Source organism: Phragmites australis, chromosome 6, assembly GCF_958298935.1.
Source record: "Phragmites australis chromosome 6, lpPhrAust1.1, whole genome shotgun sequence".
Taxonomy (NCBI): Eukaryota; Viridiplantae; Streptophyta; class Magnoliopsida; order Poales; family Poaceae; genus Phragmites; species Phragmites australis.
The window spans coordinates 41,358,281-41,378,070 of NC_084926.1; the positions used below are offsets into that span (position 1 = coordinate 41,358,281).

Genomic DNA, 19,790 nt, shown 5'->3' on the forward strand with positions numbered 1-19,790 from the left:
TGTCTTCCAATGACAAACCATGGTACTATGTTGATTCGGCTAATCATAACCCAAAATGGCATCATAAGCCTCCAAATCAAGCACCCTCATATCAATTTGAAATATATGGCCTTGAGCCCACCATTCCAACTAAGGTACCTTCTGATCACTGATCAAAATTTCCCTATTAGCAACCTTGACTTGAGCAGGTTTTGCTGGTCGTGTTTGAACTCCAATCCTAGGTAATAAAGAGGCATTGACAAAACTATGAGAACTACCACTGTCCACCAGGATTAACATAACCTGATTCTTCACTAGTGCTCTAATTCTTATCTTGTCCATCTATGCAATTCTAGCTATATCATTGAGTGACAACTGACACGATTCAGTGGTGAGGGTGTCCTCCATAGCCAACTGATTAAGGACTACTTCAGACAACTCTATGTCTAAGTCATTCAGAGCAAGTGCATTGACTTGTGCTTTTGGCTTTTTGGTACACCTACCAGCATGTGTGGAATCAAATTTGTCTCCACAATAATAGAAGAGACCATTAGCTCTCCTATAATCTCTCAACTGCCTTTCCTTTCATAAACTTCCCCCCAGTTGTACAAATTTGTTCTCAAATTTCCTGTATAGAGGAGCCTTTACAGAACCATTCTACGGAAATCTGAATTTACTTCGTTCCAACACTTGCTGTTGCACCCTAGCAAGCAAAGCTGCTCTGTCCACCATTTCAGGGATTTGAGATTGCACAGATCCTCTCACTTCATCCTTCAGTCCTCGCACAAAGTGTGATACGAAGAACAATTCATCATATCCTGTGTTGTGCATAGATACTTGGTACCTAATATCTTCAAACTCTTTAGTATATTCCTCCATTGATCTAGATTGTTTTAGTTCCAATAAATCACCAATTGTGTTTCTATAATCATGAGCACCAAACTTTTCTTCCACAGCCTGGATAAATTGCTCCTAGGTGCCTAACCCATGTGTGAGCTTATACACTTGCAGCCATCTCACCGCATTTCCTTCCATATGCAGAGAAGCTGTAGTATCCCACATTGTTTCACTGACATTATAGAGATAAAAGTAATCTAGACATTTGTCCTTCCAAATCTTCGTATTATCTCCATCAAACTTGGGGAACAACAATTTTGGCAATGTATGACGATGCAGATTGTGACTCGTGCCAACACCTCGGTTCAGACCAAACATCGAACAGGTGGCTGGCGGCTCACTAGAGAATGATGGTTGTCCGACCTGTGAGATCCGGGTATCTGGGCGCGGGAGGAGTGGATCACCTTGCGTATTGCCCATAAGTGGTGGAGTGGTCTCTTGGACCTCTAGCGATGCAGCCAGTTGTTGCACGATCAACTTCGCCACTGCTTGGTCGGTCGCCTCCATCTGTTTTGACAGAACTTGCTGGTCTCGAGTGGCTTGCTCAACTCCTTGGTGTTATGTCCAACTGTGCTTGCATCTGTTGTTGTGTGGTGTCAATGGTGCCGACCTTCGCAAACAGCATATCCAAGCTCTCCAAAATTCGCTCCCATCTACCTCGTGCCTTCTTCTCCACCGCCTCCATCGCCTCCAAAATAAATTGGGTCTATGGTGAGGGTTTAGGGGGAAACATGGTGATCACTCCACAAGCTAAGCCAACCAGATCGGGATTTATGGGATGTCAAATTTGTCACAACCGGAGTCAGACGAACTCGATATCAACCAACCCGCTCTGGGATTTACAGCTCTAGCCGAAGAAACGTGGGATCAACAACTGAAGAAGCGGGTGCCGATGACCGGTGAATCTAGTACCATCTATCACAACCCTTGGTCGCCGACGAGTTCCACCAATGTGTGAGCCGTCGATCAAGCACAACAGAGAATGAAAGAGAACGAAAGAGAAACGCAAGGAGGAGGAAGAAGGAGTGGGCAACTTGCGTTTGTTTTCTTTCTTGGCCTCTCCACCAGATATATGCCTAATTGTAACCCCCACGGCTTACTCACACTACCCTCTAGGCCCCACTCACACCTACGCCAGCCAATCACTCAATGATAGCGACGACACACCGATTGAACTAGCTTACTTCGCCTCCTCCGTTCTGGCTTCTTCATATGTGGTCACCTGCGCCACATGCTTGATAGGTCAGCGCGTTGGAGGCTACATGCGTGGCATGTGGCGGTTGCTTCTCCTCTGGCTCCGCCGCCTCCTGCCTCCTGCGAACCATTTTCTCACAGGCAACTACATGTGTTTCAAATACATATGAAATAAATTTAAAATATAACAATTTGAAAAAAGTAAAAAATAGTATAATAAAAGAGAGATTTACGTACACTTCTGGAGAAATCTAGTATTGTAGATAAAGTACGGGAGGTGACACACTCTATAGAGAAATTCGACGCTGTAAGCTAAGTACAAGAGGTGGGGCACACTTTGAAGAAATCTGACGATAAATGTATGAAAGATAAATATTAGATTGAAAGACAAATAATAAAAATTAAATATATTTTTAGAATGTAACGTCTAGGTATAATGATAGATAATAAAAGATTAAATATATTTTTTTTAAAAATAATATTTTGTTTTTTATAGTGATTATTTAAATAATTTAGATTGATAAGATCCGTTATAACTCTTATATTTTATAAGAATATAGATTCACGATATAGCCACCCGCCAGTTTGAGCGCGGGTGAGGGCAGAAAACTTCTGTAAAGACCCCTACCTCTCTGGCTCCCTAGGAAACTTTACAAAATACCCCTCCTCCCTGGTTTCCTCGTCGACGACGCCTCCTCATCTCCGGCAATGGCGACCGCCGGCAAGCCCGCGACCTCTGTCCTCCCTCCCACAACGCCCTACTCTTCCTCCCGCGCGCTGGATTCAGTACACTTCTCCTCTGGTAACCCCCGCATCGAGGAGACCCGCGGCGTCGTCGTCCTCCATCCCGACCCGCGCGCTGCCGCTGCCTCCTCGCCAGACTTCCCGGTAAGCCACCCCTTGACCCTTGTAGGGTTTCGTGATTGGGTTTCCATGGGTAGGGTTTAGTGACCTGGCCTCCTGGGCTGGCTCCCGCTTGCGCGCGTGTTTGATTGTAGGTGGGGAGGAAGCCGCGGGTGTGCGTGCTGGCCGTGCCCAACCACATGACCTACGCCGACTTCTGCCGCTTCTGCGGCGCCTTCGTCCCCCACACGCTCGAGATGCGCATTGTCAGGTGCCTTTCCTCGCCTGATCACTACTTCAGGACTCAATTGACCTATTTGATCCAATCTGAATAGTTGGTTGGAGTTCACTTGTACGCGTAGTTTCCTGAATTCTGTGTTACATTGTGCACCATTGGACTTAAATCCCAAATTGGCCAACTTAATGTGCTTGTATGACGTGTTTGTGGGTTGGAGTGTTGATTTATGTTCATGGTGCAGGATTGATGGGGCGGATGACCAGTACAGTGTTCTTATAAAGTTCAACACTCAGAGGTCCGCAGATAGCTTTTATAAGCATTTCAATGGAAAGCAGTTCTCTTCGCTGGAGGTGTTGTATTGTTTTTATTCTGCATAATTCTACGCTGTATTTTTTGCGGACGCTAAGAGTAAATGTATGAGATGATCATTGATTGGAGGAAGATGTGGTGCAGGGGGGTGTTTGTTATGTCCGTTTTGTTGAAGATGTGCACTACACTGCTTTGATCGAGCATGCACATAGCTCAGTTACAAGCTCGTCTGAGCAACCTACATGTCCAGTATGTCTTGGTATGTGTGACTGTCTTGAATAACTCTAGAGATTTGTCAAATTTTCAGAATATAGTGTTCTGTTCCATTTGATGATTTGAATTTTTTTATCTCTCTGTTTTTTTTGGTATTTTATTAAAATGGTTAGAAATGTTCATTACTTTCACATTTGAAATCATTTCATAATTCCTGCTGGCATAGTGATACATTCACTGGTTGATGGGAAAGAGAACATGGATTTGGTTTCTAATTTGAGAACATTTAGGATGTACATCAAATCAGACATAGACTCGGATAAGTGAAACCTGATTTTGAAACATGTGCATTTGCAATCTCTTTATTCCATCGAAAAACTTAGGTCATATTAAGTTTGTAGATGATGATGCGGTTGTCTGAACTTTGAACACCGGTTCCATTTGATTCCTAGTAGATATGCTGTGATTTATAGCCTCCATATGTCCTTGTGCTGTTATTAACCCATAACAGAAGGTTTAGGCATGCATAGATAAGTAGTTTTGGGTTTCATATCATTATTTGTATTGACACGTAATGTAGGAGGCTAAGGAGTTTTCTCTTTCTGAGGTTTTCTTTATTTCGTTACTTTGGCAGTTCATTACATGCATCTTTATAACTTTTACATGTCATTATCAGCTTTCTACCATATTTGAACCCAAACATTATGGTTTTGATGTCTATGTAGATCACATCATCTATTTGTTTCTACTTATAAATAGAACGACTTGACCAAGATCCTGGAGGTATTCTCACTACAATCTGCAATCATTCTTTCCATTGCTCGTGCATATCGAAATGGACAGACTCTTCATGCCCAGTAAGAGATTAAGATGATTTACTTAGTTAATACGTTTTTATCTTATATTAGTTTACTACCTGCAGTGCATATGCTGATTGTATCATAATCACTTCCAGATTTAAAATTCAAAATGGAAATATAAAAACTCAACTATGCTATCGGCACCTATGGGGAGTATCTGTTGTTACCAAGTTGGCAGCATCTCAAATTCATTACTTGTCTGTTTTCCCTGGGTTTTGAAAAGCATATTATGCCATTCTTTAATTCTTTTACTCTCACTGGCAGCAAGTCCAATTTGTGTTTATATTGGAAACTGTTCCTCAGGTCTGTAGATATTGTCAGCAGCAACCAGAGAAATCCATGTGTTCTATTTGCGGAACTTCGGAAAATCTTTGGATTTGTGTAATATGTGGCCATGTCGGCTGTGGAAGGTAAAGTATTCCATTCATCCTGAAAGTTAGGAATTTTACTTATTAACTTATTTAATTTTATTGCTGGGGATATCTTACAGGTACAAAGGCGGCCATGCTATTGAACACTGGAAAGAAACTCAACATTGCTATTCACTTGAATTAGAGACACAGAAAGTTTGGGACTATGCTGGGGACAACTATGTCCATCGGCTTATTCAGTCAAAAACAGATGGAAAGCTAGTTGAGTACAATTGCCATGGTGATCACGCAGCAGATAGCACGTGCTCAATATGCAGTGGTGATGCCGGAATGAGTGAAGCTCTACTGAACAGTAAAGTTGAAGCTGTAATGTTGATTATTATATAATATCATCCTGATAAACTTGTGTATGCCTTGTATTACAACATTGACTTTCCGTTCTTTTAGATTGTTGAAGAGTACAATGATCTCCTCACATCTCAACTTGAAAAGCAAAGAAATGTAAGTTCATACATTTACGTGCTTGTCTGGTCAGTGTTTATTGTCAGCTAGATGTTGCTTTTATACTTGGAAGACTACTGTATATCAAGTCATGTGATTTCTGACTTGTTTTTTGTGCAAACTCAGTACTATGAGTCACTTCTGCTAGAAGTCAAAGAGGAAAATGAGAAAGAAATTTCTGCTGCTACTGAGAAAGCTGTGAGCATAAAAATCCAAAAGTTACAAGCAAAGCTTGACAAGTGCATAGAAGAGAAAAGGTTTCTTGATGATGTAAGTAATCGAGTACTTGACTATATCTTAAACCTAATTTGAATGTTAGTGCTTAAGAATTGCTATTGTCAGGGACTTTATTATTTTTACTCATAATTGCTTGGATTATGTTCTTTTTCTTAGATTAATGACAACCTTGTCAAGAATCTGGAGATGTGGAAAGGAAAGATACAGAAAAGAAAAGCGAGGTAGTTTTTTTCTTTGTGTTTCAAATGATCACACAATCAATCTATGAATCGGTGCTTCTCATTTGATGCAATCCTGACACTATTCCAGCTAGAATATAGATCAGCAGGATAAGCTTACTAAGTTTTTTGTTGCCTTTCTAATAACTGAGATCCTAATATTTATCTGGCAAAAAATGCCATGGACAGCTCAATTTGGTTTAGACCCATTATTTGATTTAGCTTCATATGTTCTCTGTCAGTCGGACAATTGTCTTTTGTGATATATTCTATGACCACAGGTGTTGAACACCATGATCATACAAATGTAGATTTGGAATGTACTTAATTTGGCTTCCATCTATAATGCCGTAAATTTATTTCAGGGAGCAAGCTGCCATTAGATTAAAAGATGAAAAGATTGAAAAGCTGGAAGATGAGGTTAGTACTATGGTTATATTTTGCTTTTCAGATTGTGTAATATGCTTCTCATGTCCCACGCTATTGCTTGCGTTCATGGATATTCATGTTCCGCTTTCTGTCATTTCAACCAACACTCTGTTGTGCAGAGGTATATTTTTTGAGTGGGAACTTGTTTAAATATGTTTAATGGATATGAAGCCTACATTGTGTGATTATACTATCAGATAAGTTGATCACATTGTTGTTTGAGTGAAGTTCGAGTAACATTAAGTACTGGTCTATTTTGGTAATTCTCCTGGTTGCGTGGTAGTTTTTGTATCATAATCGATGCTATCTAGTATCTCCAGACAAAAAGTTAGCCTTGGATTGGTTTGCCAAGAATGAGAATACATAGATGTTTATTCATGTTTGATTTGATAAGTGCAAATGAGGTTTATGATATACATTGTTTCTGGCTTGTAGGCTGTAGCTAACCAGTCCATTATTCTCCTGTGACAGCTAAGAGATTTGATGTCCCATTTCGAGTGTCAAGATGCTGTTGCACACGCTCCTGACTAGATCTCAAGTGATATAGAAGGGGGCACGATTCTTCCGTTAGCATCTGCATTACACTCAAGCAGCAGCAGCAGCAGCCCAGTTCATGGCACGAGAAAGCGGAAGTGAGATCTGCCGCTGCGCTTTTATGAATGATGTTTGAATGTTAGGGACCTAGGTACATTCTTACTCCCAGATCGTCACCCTTCATTACTGTGTCATAAGTTCATGCAAGGCTAGCATACATCTCTCATACAATGCCATTGATCGCTGGTAATGTGGTACACATGGTGGTACTCTTTTGACTTCTCAAATCTATATCGTTGTCTGTATTCCGTAAAGCAAAGGTCTGAGTACCATGTGGTACCCATGGTGGTATCCATTCTCTTTTGACTTCTCAAATTTCTATCCTTATTATGTATTTTACCGAATTTTCTGCAAGACGAATAGCACAGGCTGAGTATTTTCAGTGAAGTAGTGATCTCAGGAGATGCATGACGACTAATGAGATACAATACTGAATTTTGTTCTTGTAGGCAATAAACACTCCAGCTCACAGATTCAGATCCATACCACTATTAGGGTTAACAGTGTAATTAAGTCCTGTGCGACTCTGACGGTATGACCTCAGCCCAAAATTTATCCACTGAGGGACGCAAAGGGAAATGAAAGGTACTGGTACAGTTGTGAAGCATTTTTTTGCGTACTAACGTGTGTGACATGCCCGTGTATTTTGTTCTATTTTCTGATGGATTTGCCTTCTCCAGCTCTGTCGTGAAGAACTCGCAGCTTTTGTTCCGGTTCAGAAACACATTGACCTGTCTCTTTCTTTCCTTTTTCTTTTTCTTTCCTTTCTGCAAGGACATGAACTGTCTAGTTGCTACTGTCGTGAAACAAACGTCTAGCTGTCTAGCTACTGCAAAACCCGTCTCCAGAGGAACTGGGTGATTAAAATTTAACTGATGTCATATGGATAAATGAGGACAAAATGCGAATCCGCCCTTGGCAATGATGGCGCTCGCACGGAGCGAGCCGCTTGAGCTAGCCTGCATTCGAGTCTGAGCGCTTGCACGGGTATACACGGAACGGGCTAAAAAAAGACATGAAAATGAGTCTTATTGTTAAAAAAAATTGCGAATCCAGCCTTACCGGAAGAACAAACAGGACGAGACAGATGGTATAGGCATCCGGCGGGTGAGAACTGAACTACCACTTCTATGTTTTTAGCGATTTCTCCTGGCCTGCCACTTCTCCGGATTGGTGTTGGTAGTTTTGGCAGGGGAGATGGTTTGGCGCTCTTGATTGTATCCTGCTACCACCTGATTCGTCGCCATCATTGACCGATCTTTCCAGCAACACAAGTGCAATGGGGTGAGATGAGATGCAGCTGCTGCCAAGCGAGATCGGGCACTCTGCTTGAACCAAGGGGACGAAAGTCCTAATCGACAGTAGCTGACCGTTGGGGCCAGTGCCAGCATGAAAATCTTGTTCCCAAAATCGAATTATTGAATGAAAATCCAGTATGCAAGACACGCTTAAGCAGAGATCAAGTGCTTGTTTGGTTTCTGGTGAAATTTACCCCACCAAAATTTGCTAAATTTTGGCCAAGGCTTTTGCTTGCTCGCAACTTAGCCAAGGGTTGGCCAAAAAAAATAAAATTGGGATATAACACGAGGGTACAGACTAGCCAAAGTTTTAACAAACGTCCAAATTGACGCCAAATTCTTTAGGCTTACCAAATTTTAGCAAACTTCCAATTTGACGCCGAATTCTTTAGGCTAACCAAATTTTAATAAGAAACACAGAGCAAATAGGACCCAAGCCTTATAAAAAAAAATATATAAGGAGCTGTTTGTATCTACGCCCCCATCTGAAACACACTCCGCGCACGAAAATCCCCAAACTACCCCCCTGCATCTAACCCGTCCCGCACGCAACGCCATCTACAGCACGCATCCCGGCATGTCCTTTTCCGTCATTCTCAACACCTCCCAGTACTTAAGCAGCTGGCCCGCTCTTAGCTTCGTCGTGCTCACCTTAACCACGACGATGGAGGCCTCGTCGTCGTCGCTGAGTTCGCTGCGGCACAGGCTGAGGGCCACGGTGTGCTGCTGCTTCGGCCAGGGCGGTGGCGCCGGGGAGCGGATGCGGTGGCGCCGCCGCGCCGGCGTCGGGGAGTTCCGGTACGACCCGCTCAGCTACGCGCTCAACTTCGACGGAGGGGGCGTCGACGTTTGCGACGAGGAAGAGGAGGACGTTCATGCCGGCCGCGGCGACGGTCTCCTCTACCAGAGCTTCTCGTCGCGGCTGTCGACGCCGGCGGCGATCGTCAAGGTCGCCTGAGAATTGGCTACCTGATCGGAAGGTCCGATGAGTTCAAGAATACATACGATGTTTCCTACTTGAATTGCGTGCAACAACTCCATGCGTTCGTCTCTGTTTTGATTCTACATGTGTCAAAGTGTGAAACATCCATGTAAAAACTTAGTTATGTTACGTGCTTGATTATCGATTAATATCCCATTTGGAGGGCTTCCAGCTTTGTTTACGACGCAAGAATTTCACAAGAGGTACTAGCGTTCTGTTTGGTAGGTTCTGTTCGGTAGAGTTTAATTTTAATTTTTTTAAGTAGAGTATTTTTAGTTCTAAAAATTTATGATATTAAAATTAAAGATATATTGAAGATGTTTAAGTAAGCCATTTTATTTATATTTAGATTTAGATATATAGATATTTAAATCACTTTATATTAATTTCTAAATATTAAATCTGAGGTGAAGTTAGGGGCTGAACCTTAGTAAAGAGGATCTATGTGTCGATTTCGCGAGTGATTAATCTGGACTTTGGATTTGGGAGCGGCATAGCTTCGCTATCGAGGTGACGGAGAGGCCGTGGAAGGTGGACAAGAAATTTGTGCCGTGTGCTCCGGGTCTTTTCGAGCGACAACGACGAGTGGGGAAAAAATCAGGAGGAAGGATGGCCGGTTGGTGTCTTGGTGATCGATTTTCCGGAGGCCGCGTGGTTGGACTTTACCTGCTCGGTCGCCACTTCGACCTAGTCTCTAAACACGGGCGAAGCTATAACTTAAACAATAATGATGCCAACTACACAATACAAGATAACATTGATCCCAAAGCTCAATTTATCCTGGTAAACATATGATCAAAATAAGATAATTGCAATTAAAATTTTGATTTAACCCGATACAGTGCACCCCTGTCTCTAACTTTGATTGTCTTCTTCGGTTCTTTCTAGACCGACGAGCATCACTGACCTTTCAATCGGTACAGGTCGTAGACTTGTAGTACTGGCGTGGCTAGCCATACCTGTTGCCAGTTCGCCACCATTTATCCGCGGCGCCGGTAGAGTTGACATGGAGGTTTTTAAGCGACATATTCTATTTATAAGATATCCAGCTAATTTTCAATCGTCTGAAAATTCCTGACCTCTTGGTCCTCTAAAACTACAGCTATATGAGAGTTGTTGGATATTGATGTAAAGGTTCAGAAAGTGACTGAAAATTATAAAATTTGGAAATAAGACTCTGGTTTGAAACGACATGTTGCCAGATTGTACGATCAGAGCATGTATTGGCATGCTCAAATCATCTGGGAGCGCATCAACACAGGTTGTTAACATTTATGCGGATCTGCACCAGACAGCGTGTGTACTCAAACACGTACAGATACGCACCCAGGCTAGCTCTACGGCTTCACAGGGATAACATAAACGCAGCAGATACATGTTACAGAAAGAACAGGCAGCTTACACACATGTGGACGTATGATCGATCCATCACAAAGCCTTCAGGTGCATTTTGAACACGATGATTACCCAACACGCTTTACACAGGTAAGACTGTTAACTCCCAAACCTAATCTCAAATTCTTCCTAAAATATCATTACACAGTGGAACAAGCAATTACATATAGCATAAATTACACCCTTTAGTCGACGGTTGTACAACATATGATTCACAAATCACATTCGCAAAATGCTACACTGTGAAAGTCATTACTAACTTTCAGTTCCACGTGGTCAAACTAGGACATTAGGTGACCGCTAAGTCGCCAAAATGCATCCTTTTAGAAATTTCCCTCTGAACAGGTCGGTCTTCAGATCTTGTTGGCTACAGAGTGCGGGAGAATGAACTGCACTGCTCACAATATAGTTTACATCTAGCTTCGTCAAGATTGCTCAGGCCATCATTACCTGCGAAGTTTCCATTTTTACGTGTTGAAAACAGATCGAGGCAAGAATAAAACGTGGCAAGCCTGTCAGGACTCAGGAAACACGCGTGATACCTTTTCTTCTTGGTCTTTTCACCGGAGGATGTTGGGTTGCTGTGCCAGTTCCGTTTGCGTTGGTTAATGAACCAGTTGTTGATCTGCTTTAGCTGTAACCCCGTTTCCTGCACCAGTCGGGCCTTGTCGTCTTCCTGGATGAGTACGGAAACAGCTTTCCATCATGAACAGAAACTAATAGCAAAAGTGAGCTAGGAAATGGTGTCACCTACAGTTGGGTATGGCCACTTGGAATGAGCTTGCCACCAAGCTTTCAATATAGATGCAGTATCCCCAGGAAGTTTACCAGCTCTGCGCTTGCGAAGAATCTCTTCCCTAATATCAACAAGCTTTTCTTTGTACCCCTAGAGGTAGGAAACTTTTGGTTAGTTAACCATGCACCATGGATGATGAATGAAGCGTTTCAAAGGATGTGAAGTAACCTGCTTAAGCTCATTCTTCAGCTCCTGCCGTACACGCTCAACCAAGGATCGTTCACCCTCTGTCAGTATAAAGGGGCCAAAGCCCATAGCATCTGACCCATCGTTTCCATCAAATATGTTGGCCTCACTATCCACCTGGTTATCTTCATCATCAGACATGGCCGCTCCGGTGCCTTCACCAGGAGATGCCCCTGCAGAACCAATCCTAACATCACTCAGTTTTGCCTTGCACCAATGATTTCCACCTTACTATTCTATTCATTGTCCCCACAAATTCAATTAAGGTGTACATTGTACAGTATATGAATACTCCACCATCTTGGCTGACATTCAGCATAATATTATCCTGTAAGTTCTACACCTAAATCCAAACAAAAAACCAGACGTTATCTAAATCTCAGTGTAAACTGGTGAGCTGCAAGCTTATTTTGCTCCAACTTGAACCACTAAAGTTCTATCACCCATTTCAAGTGATAATCTCCGCCTAGATCAAATCAAAATAGGATAGGCTCTTAATTCGTTATTTTGCAGCCACCTCTCTTGTTCATGTCATGGGATGACACACATACTCCGTTTCAGTGCATGCTTAGCATGCTAAGGCATCCAGCTGTCTCCCATCAATTGCTCCTGAACGTGTTTACCTTGTGATAGCCCGAGCAACATCACACATGCCTTTTGAGGTTCTGATCACAATCCACATGTGTAGAGTCCCCCAAACCAAATGAAAATGAACTGATACTTAAGGTACCATTTATTTCTGAGTGTGGCTTTAGAAGCTAGGCATTTATTGTAGGAGGGTACTACACATATTCTAATCAGATACTATTGGGTGTTGGCTAAGAAATGGTTTAAAGGCATGCGGCAAATTGTGAAAGAAACTAATGCTCATGGTCTCAAATTGAATACTTTCATTCAGATGTTATTGAATGTTGGCTAAGAAATGGTTGAAAAGGCATGCAACAAATTGTGAAAGAAATTTATGCTCATGGTCTCAAATGAACACTTATGCAAAATGTTCTTTTTCACTTTTTCCTTTTCAGCTTATACTAATGTAGTGATGTTTCCATTCATTGAATTACTACATAATTAACCCTTGCAATTAATACTGAAACTACTTAGTCATCTGGCTGTGAGGCTGCAATTATTGAAAGGATAAAAAAGCAAGTGTATATTTGAAAATTTCAGTCGCCTTGTTGAATTAATGCAAGCAGATAAAAAAAAATGATCCACCTGTTAGGCTTTGTAAAGATTGTTCAAGCTCCCAGCAACCCATCACTGCTTCCATGGCATGAACACGTACATGCTGCTGGAGTTGCTCCTTGAATGAACAAAGGAGCAACACATAATGCGTCTGCAATCAATTAAATTGCACGTATTAGAATCTGAAACAGGGCTGCACCAACGAAAAGCATGCTGCAAGATGACAACAATACAAGAATCCTAGATAAAGAATAATTGTACAGTTTTACTTCTAGTGAAGCAACACAAAGTCATGGTGAAGCAACCATAGTGAGAATAACTGGCATGTGATAGAATCATCACTGCACGGGCTAATGTAATCCAGTAAACGGCATGATGACAGAACAAATACTGTCCTTAGACGAGATTAACACAGCACAAATCATACAACAGTAAACACCCTTTGCAGCATATGGCCTGCAACCCTATAAGAGATAATCCACAGCCTCAGCAGAAACGGGAAACTTCACGCAGCAATGTCTTCACCTGTCATCACTCGAACGTATAGAAGGAAAGGCTGTAGATTGTAGTGAGCTGATGCAATTCTTCCAAGCCATGAGTTCTGCCACTATAACCCTCCAGGTCGGCCAATTATGCAGTCAATAAACATCACCACAGAAAGCTCCACCCATGACTTTTATACATCCTGCTTCACAAGTATCTATCACAGCTTGATACTTAGCTCGGGATATCAGCTCTGAATTCTTCTCATCCATGCAGAACAAATGGGGAAGACGGGAAAGTTATCGCAAAAGCGGAGTTGTAATATGGCAACAACACTCCTTCAATCCCAAATTCCCAATTCTTCGCTAATATCAACTGCAGCGCGCAGTCGTAAAGAAGGCAGTAGAGGAAGATGGAAGGAGTGTTCGAACCGTACCATGAAGAAGTCGAGCTCCTCGCCGCCTGAGGGCCCGCCTGCGGCCGCGACCCCAGCGGCGGCGGCGAGGGGCGGGGGGCGGGCGGCGATCTGCGCGTCGATGCGGGGGAGCTGGTCGACGGGGGTGGCGACACGGAGGCAGGCGACGTGCGCCTCCAGCAAGCGCTCGTAGAGCGGGTGAGCCGCGACGGCCGCCTTCTCCCTCTCCCAGCCACCGGGGGAGAAGCTGCTGCTAGGGTTCGGCGACGTCGCGGCCGCCGCCGCCGCGGCATCCATGGACAGCCCGTGGTCGGGGTAGTGGAACGCCATCGCTGCCGCCAAGTCGCCGGCGACGGCGGGGGCGGGCGGGCGGCGCAACGGCCTCGGCCGTTGGGGGTTTTGGTTGGTGGTGGTGGGAGGGACAAGCGGATGGTGATGATTGAGGGGGTCAGAAGAAGGCTCGACGGGTTGGGTTTTCTTTCGTCGCAGGCGCTCAGCTGTGCAGCGCAGCTGTCAACAGCTGCTATGTGGGGACCGACGGCACTTGTCAAAGTGGCGTACTGATGTCTCCACTTAAATTAAAAAAAAGAAACTCCAAACCAAATTTCAAAAAACTATATATACTTTGATAAAATTATCATAAAACTATATATTTAAATAATATTTTTATAAAAAAGTCTACCTTTGGCTCTTTAACTATCGCGTTTATCTGATTTTAACCCCCAACTACAAAACCGTGTAACTCACACCTAAACTATAAAATCCGGTTCAATTTACACCCGAGCTTGTTTTGGATGGTTTTTTCTAACATGGCAACAGTATTGAAGGCCAAGCACACTTACAAGTGCCACGCAGCTATTGACATGTCCTCCTCCCACTCTGTCTGGTCGACGTCGTCGTCTCCTCCCGCTTCGGTGACCTTGTACGACCGCCATTGCTGTCCGACCGCTCCGCTCCTTTCAACAGCTATAAAAGGGCGCATCCGGCCTCGACGCACCCTTTCTGCACGCGTCCATTGCTCTCTCTCGCTCTCCGTGCCCAAATCACCGCCATCAAGATCATCTTCTCCCACTCCGGCGAGGGAGCGCCCACGCCGATCTCCTCCTATGAGGAGTCTCGCTCCGCGTCTTCATATCCAGAGCACCACACCTGTAACACCCTAAGTTTTAGAATTTTAGAAAATAGTAAAATTCACTTAAAATTAAAAAAAAATCTAATTATTAATCAAATATAAAATCAAGGACATATATATTTGATGTATATATACTTGTATGTATATATTTAAATATATTATTTTAGCTAAGTATTTCAGAGATCACTAAATTAATTTTTAAATTAATCATTGCAATAAATTGATCATATGTATTATGGTTTAATTGTCTTATGGTTCTTGTGTGGCGATTTGAAATTCGAATACGTTTTAGTTTCTTTCGATAATTTCCTTTTCCATATCAATCTGTGAAAGTTGATCTTCCAATCCAGCTCAAATATATAATTCAATTATTCAATTGAATTATCTCCATTTAACTTTGATCGACTCGAATTTGAACATCTCTCAAATTCAAATCTAATTCTTAGATTCTTTCATCTGGAGATCCAATTGAATTCATTTCTTTTGAATCCAACTCCAAATATTCTTTTCGAATCAATCTCCAATTTCAAATACCTTCCCAATTCAATTACTTTGCAAATTAAATTCAAATTGATTTGAATCAAGTTCTAAATTCAAATCATCGTACATCCAGTTTCTAATTCAAATTTATCTATTTGAATTAATGTCAAACCCAAATTCAAATCCAAAATTCAAATACTCCCATTTGAATTTAATCTCAAAATCGGACTCTTTCAAATCATCGTTGATTTCATATTCGAATGCAATTCGGATAATTCGAGTTATATTCGAATACTTTCTAGTTTAATCTTTTCTCAAATTCGTTCCGACACAATGTTCAATTCATATTCAATTACAATTGAATCATCATGCATTCCAATTCGAATTCAAGTCATTTATTGAATCTTTACAAATCCAATCACAATTTAAAATACATTCATTTGAAATAACATTCAAATCTTTCTCTCTCTCATTCATCTCGATCTCTCTCATCTCTCAAAGCCTTTGATCTTTTCCTCTCAGCCACCAGCCATCACTCTAATATCTCTGTCCTCTCTCTCTGAGCACCGACCAAAAGCACCGGTCACCTTCTCCCATGCCTTGCTCTTTCTCCCTCTCTGATCTTTCACCTAGAAGCCCAAAACCATTTTCTCCTTCTCCTCCCTCTTCATTCACCTACAAGACTCCCACCTCCACACCGAACAACCACATACATACACACATGCATCCACAAACGAGCACAAACACAGTAGTAGCTCCTCTGCAGCCCTCGCGCGTGCTCTTGTTCTGGGTCGCTGTTCCCGCACGCGTAGCCGTGCACATCGTCGCACCATCGAGCCAATAGCACCGCTGGCACTGTATCTTTTTCTTACCAAAACATGGAGGAGTACTAGGCTACTTATAGCCAAGGACATGCCACGGAGCTCGCCTCCATGCCGGCCTTCGCGCCATGATCCGCGGGACTTGCGCAGCAATCACCGTGAGCCACTTGCTCATCCGGACGACGCGGCTTCCACCGTTTGAATCGGCGCCACCCACACCACTCCATCCAACAGCCTGAACTCTATCCAAACTAGCACCTAACTCCCTGAGCCAGCACGCTACGCGAACACGGCCTCGCACCGCAGCTCGCCTGCATGGCGCGGGACATGAACACAACACACACGACACCGCCACGACGCGGCACACAGACGCACACGCCATGGACACTACTTGTCGTGGTTTATTTCTAACAATCACCCCCTAAACCACGACACCCCCGTACGCCCAACCTACAGGAGCATCGGCTCGTCGTCGACGTCGGCGAGGAGGGCCCTTTCCTTCTTCTTCCCACGGCAGTCCTTGGCCCTGTGGCCGCGCTCGCCGCACTCGAAGCATCGCCCTCGGTAGCGGCTCCCGCCACGCCTACTCCCCGAGCTCGTGCTGCCGCGATCGTCATCGTCGTTGTTGTCACTGTGGTCGTCGTTCCGGCGACCACGCCTCTCGTCGCTGTCGCGCCGTGCTCCTTCGCCACCGCACGCCCGCTGCTTGCCATCGCGCTGGCGCCGGCGATCCTCCCACCGCTCCTCAGTGAGCAGCAGGCGCCCGACGCCGTCCGCAGCCGACTCGACGACGCTGCCGCATCGCTCCTCCGCCACGCGCAGCCGCCCGACGAGCTCCTCAAGCGACATTTTCTTCAGGTCGCCGAACATCTCGATGGTGCACGCGATCTGGTTGTACTTTGACGGTACAACACGCAGCATCTTCTTGACGACGCGCTCCTCCTCCATCTTCTCCCCGAGTCCGCGCAGCTCCGCGGCGAGGGAGTCGATCCGCACGGCGAAGTCATCAATCGCCTCGCCGTCCTTGAACGCCGCGAGCTCGAACTGCTTGAGGAGGTACTGCGCCTTGGCCTCCTGCACGCGGGCATCGCCCATTCTCAAGAACTTTACCGCCGCCCACGCCTCCTTCGCGCTCTTCTTCGCGGCGAGCCCGGACTTCATCTCCGGCGGCACCCCGCGCAGGATGACGGCCAACGCCCTTCGATCCTTGCCGCGCTCGGCGTTGCCTGCCTCCACGGCATCCCAAAGCTCCATGCCCTCCAGGTTGACTTGCATCTCGAGCGCCCACTCGTGGTAGTTCGTCTTCGACAGCTTCGGAATCTCTCCCGTGCTGCCGATGTTGGAAACGACGCGCTCCACCACAACGTGACGCGGCGAGTCGTCGTCACCGGAGCCTGAGCCCTTTTTCGACGAAGTCGACATCTTCTCCGGCTCTGGTACCAATTGATGGCTCTGCCCAGGAACACACACACGCACGCGAACGCGAGGTAGAAGAAGCACAGTAGATTTTCCGGCGACGAACTCGCCTGTATCTTTTTCTTACCAAAACATGGAGGAGTACTAGGCTACTTATAGCCAAGGACATGCCACGGAGCTCGCCTCCATGCCGGCCTTCGCGCCATGATCCGCGGGACTTGCGCAGCAATCACCGTGAGCCACTTGCTCATCCGGACGACGCGGCTTCCACCGTTTGAATCGGCGCCACCCACACCACTCCATCCAACAGCCTGAACTCTATCCAAACTAGCACCTAACTCCCTGAGCCAGCACGCTACGCGAACACGGCCTCGCACCGCAGCTCGCCTGCATGGCGCGGGACATGAACACAACACACACGACACCACCACGACGTGGCACACAGACGCACACGCCATGGACACTACTTGTCGTGGTTTATTTCTAACAGGCACGTGCAGCCAGCCAGCCAGCCAGCCAGCCTCGTTGTGCCGCCGTGCGCGCTGCCGATGACACCGCTCATGCGCCGCCTTCGTGTTGTTGGCCCGCGCGTCACGCCGCCCGACCGAGGCCGCGCGGAGCCACTGGCCCTTCACCACCACACACAGAAGCGAACGAGTCTCCGTCATCCTCCGCACCATGCCGCTGCTCGGCCGCGTACAACCGCCGCGCTTCCTCACATTGTCGTTGTTTTTCCACCCACGCGTTGCAGGTGAGCTTCCTCTCTCCTCTCTCCCGGCTGCTCTCCCTCCCGCGCCGCGCCACACGCGCAGCCTCCAGCGCAGCTGCTGCTGCACCGCTCGGCCAAGGCCATCGCTGGCCCGTTTCCCTCCAGCGCCATCTTCCCCCCACCGGCCTCCATCTCCACCACGCCGCCTTCGCGTCGCTGGCCCTTGCCTCCGCGTCGTCCCTTCGCGCCACCCTCTCTTCCTCCCGCACACTGTCCCGGTCTCTCCCCGCTGGTGCGCTGCCGCTTAGCCGCTCGGCTAACAAGCTGCGGCCGGTGAGCCCTTCTCCTCCGGCCTCCACCTCACCGGTGCCGCCCTCTCTCGCAGCCGCTGGCACCACCGAGCTTCTCGCACCGGCGAGCTCCGCCATGCTCGGCATTCCTCCTCCTCGCCCCGGTCAACGAGCCCCTCTCCCCGGTCGCCCCTTCCCTCCGGCCTCCATCCTATCTCCCCTCCGGCGCCGTCGTCTTTTCCCCGAGCGGCCGCTCCCTTTCTCTCTCCCTCTCTCTGGTTGCTCTCTAGCCAGCCTCCATCTACCGGCGCCCCTCCATCTCACTCTGGCCATCGCCCCTCCCTCTGCCTCTCTCCATGAGCCAGCCGTGGGAACAACGACCTTATCCTTGGCCTCTCCCTCCTCTCACCAACCGTGGGGCCCCCTTGTTAGGCCGGCGTGTCCATAGCCCAGTCCACCATGGACCGTCCTTTGCCGTCGGCCCCGGTCCACAAAAGGCATGGAACAAATCCACCAGCCCGGTCCACCATGAACCCCCTCACAAACCTCCCTCCGATCCACAGCCTGTAGATCAAGTCTATAGAACAGTGCCTTTTATCTTTTTCCAGGCATTATCCTTTCGGGCAAAACTTCTGAGCACCGTATCTCCTCTGTTTTAACTTCGATTTTATCGGTTCTTTCTCTGATATTCCTCTAAAATCATACTATCTCTCCATCAAATCTTGTCATTTTTGGAGTTAATATATTTTCTCTTCCAATATTTAATTCGTGTCACGGTGTTTAAAACTATAATTAGGGTTCGTCTTTTGTTAAATAGAGATGAGTTAGTTAATTCCGTATCTATGTTTAGGATATAACCGTAGATTAGTCGCTTATGTTAATCTAGCATAAGTATATGTTTAATCCTTATGTTATTTATAGAATAGTTGTTAGATTAATTAAAGGATTTCTTTAATTTAATGTTTAGACATATATTGTCATTTCATACTATAGGTCATAGATTAATCTTAGTTTAATTAAAGTAATAAGATTAACCAGGATAACCCGAGATTTTCATAGAGAAACTCTCGAATCCGTCTGTGAAATCATCAGAGAACACAATCGAGGGAGTGATGGTGTACGAGACCTATAACTAGCTCAGAGCCTTACCAGGGATTGACACCCTAAAAAGAGTCAGGGGGGGGGGGGACACATGTCTCAACTCGAAAGCAAAGTTTCATGGATGACTTCAATCCGCAAGTATCTTCAAGATCGAGTTGTGCCTGAGGATGATGGACTAACCGAGCAAAATTCTCTCAGAAGCTGGGTAGAGAACTACTCGA

At 45.5% G+C, this 19,790-nt stretch overlaps 4 protein-coding genes across 5 annotated transcripts; 2 read left to right on the forward strand and 2 right to left on the reverse strand.

Moving 5' to 3' along the window:
* Nucleotides 1-2,657: 2,657 nt before the first annotated feature.
* On the forward strand, nucleotides 2,658-7,545 carry LOC133922526 (BRAP2 RING ZnF UBP domain-containing protein 2-like). The gene is made up of 13 exons (XM_062367895.1): nucleotides 2,658-2,958; nucleotides 3,069-3,184; nucleotides 3,393-3,501; nucleotides 3,605-3,719; nucleotides 4,433-4,530; nucleotides 4,837-4,943; nucleotides 5,024-5,270; nucleotides 5,352-5,405; nucleotides 5,532-5,675; nucleotides 5,799-5,863; nucleotides 6,226-6,280; nucleotides 6,761-6,974; nucleotides 7,333-7,545. Exons 1-12 carry the CDS (start codon nucleotides 2,779-2,781, stop codon nucleotides 6,818-6,820), a joined length of 1,350 nt encoding a protein of 449 aa, XP_062223879.1. The 5' UTR covers nucleotides 2,658-2,778; the 3' UTR covers nucleotides 6,821-6,974; nucleotides 7,333-7,545.
* A 1,198-nt stretch (nucleotides 7,546-8,743) lies between these two features.
* Nucleotides 8,744-9,382, forward strand: LOC133922529 (uncharacterized). The gene has a single exon (XM_062367897.1). It carries the CDS (start codon nucleotides 8,759-8,761, stop codon nucleotides 9,137-9,139), a length of 381 nt encoding a protein of 126 aa, XP_062223881.1. The 5' UTR covers nucleotides 8,744-8,758; the 3' UTR covers nucleotides 9,140-9,382.
* A 1,203-nt stretch (nucleotides 9,383-10,585) lies between these two features.
* On the reverse strand, nucleotides 10,586-14,079 carry LOC133922528 (homeobox protein knotted-1-like 2). The gene is made up of 6 exons (XM_062367896.1): nucleotides 13,642-14,079; nucleotides 12,753-12,873; nucleotides 11,523-11,713; nucleotides 11,313-11,444; nucleotides 11,101-11,234; nucleotides 10,586-11,008 (listed from the first exon to the last, which is right to left on the reverse strand). The coding sequence occupies exons 1-6, from the start codon at nucleotides 13,948-13,950 to the stop codon at nucleotides 11,005-11,007; spliced, it is 891 nt and encodes a 296-aa protein (XP_062223880.1). The 5' UTR covers nucleotides 13,951-14,079; the 3' UTR covers nucleotides 10,586-11,004.
* A 1,530-nt stretch (nucleotides 14,080-15,609) lies between these two features.
* On the reverse strand, nucleotides 15,610-17,961 carry LOC133922530 (uncharacterized). 2 transcript variants are annotated; one of them, XR_009910487.1, is made up of 2 exons: nucleotides 16,394-17,509; nucleotides 15,610-16,311 (listed from the first exon to the last, which is right to left on the reverse strand). XR_009910487.1 is itself a non-coding variant. In XM_062367898.1 (2 exons), the coding sequence occupies exon 2, from the start codon at nucleotides 17,473-17,475 to the stop codon at nucleotides 16,504-16,506; it is 972 nt and encodes a 323-aa protein (XP_062223882.1). In that variant the 5' UTR covers nucleotides 17,476-17,803; nucleotides 17,886-17,961; the 3' UTR covers nucleotides 15,610-16,503. The 2 variants fall into 2 exon arrangements, 1 of the variants encoding a protein (XP_062223882.1); XM_062367898.1 differs by adding an exon at nucleotides 17,886-17,961 and having other exon boundaries at nucleotides 15,610-17,803.
* Between the last annotated feature and the right edge of the window lie 1,829 nt (nucleotides 17,962-19,790).

Bases quoted from the DNA above. Each gene is read 5' to 3' on its own strand.
- LOC133922526 (XM_062367895.1), top strand. From the start codon at position 2,779: ATGGCGACCGCCGGCAAGCCCGCGACCTCTGTCCTCCCTCCCACAACG. The intron at 2,959-3,068 runs GTAAGCCACCCC...GTTTGATTGTAG, and splicing joins CCTCCTCGCCAGACTTCCCG to GTGGGGAGGAAGCCGCGGGT. The intron at 4,531-4,836 runs GTAAGAGATTAA...ACTGTTCCTCAG, and splicing joins GGACAGACTCTTCATGCCCA to GTCTGTAGATATTGTCAGCA.
- LOC133922529 (XM_062367897.1), top strand. From the start codon at position 8,759: ATGTCCTTTTCCGTCATTCTCAACACCTCCCAGTACTTAAGCAGCTGG.
- LOC133922528 (XM_062367896.1), bottom strand. From the start codon at position 13,950: ATGGCGTTCCACTACCCCGACCACGGGCTGTCCATGGATGCCGCGGCG. The intron at 12,874-13,641 runs GTACGGTTCGAA...AATTGATTGCAG, and splicing joins AGGAGCTCGACTTCTTCATG to ACGCATTATGTGTTGCTCCT. The intron at 11,714-12,752 runs GTGGATCATTTT...TTGGTTCTGCAG, and splicing joins ATCTTTACAAAGCCTAACAG to GGGCATCTCCTGGTGAAGGC.
- LOC133922530 (XM_062367898.1), bottom strand. From the start codon at position 17,475: ATGTCGACTTCGTCGAAAAAGGGCTCAGGCTCCGGTGACGACGACTCG.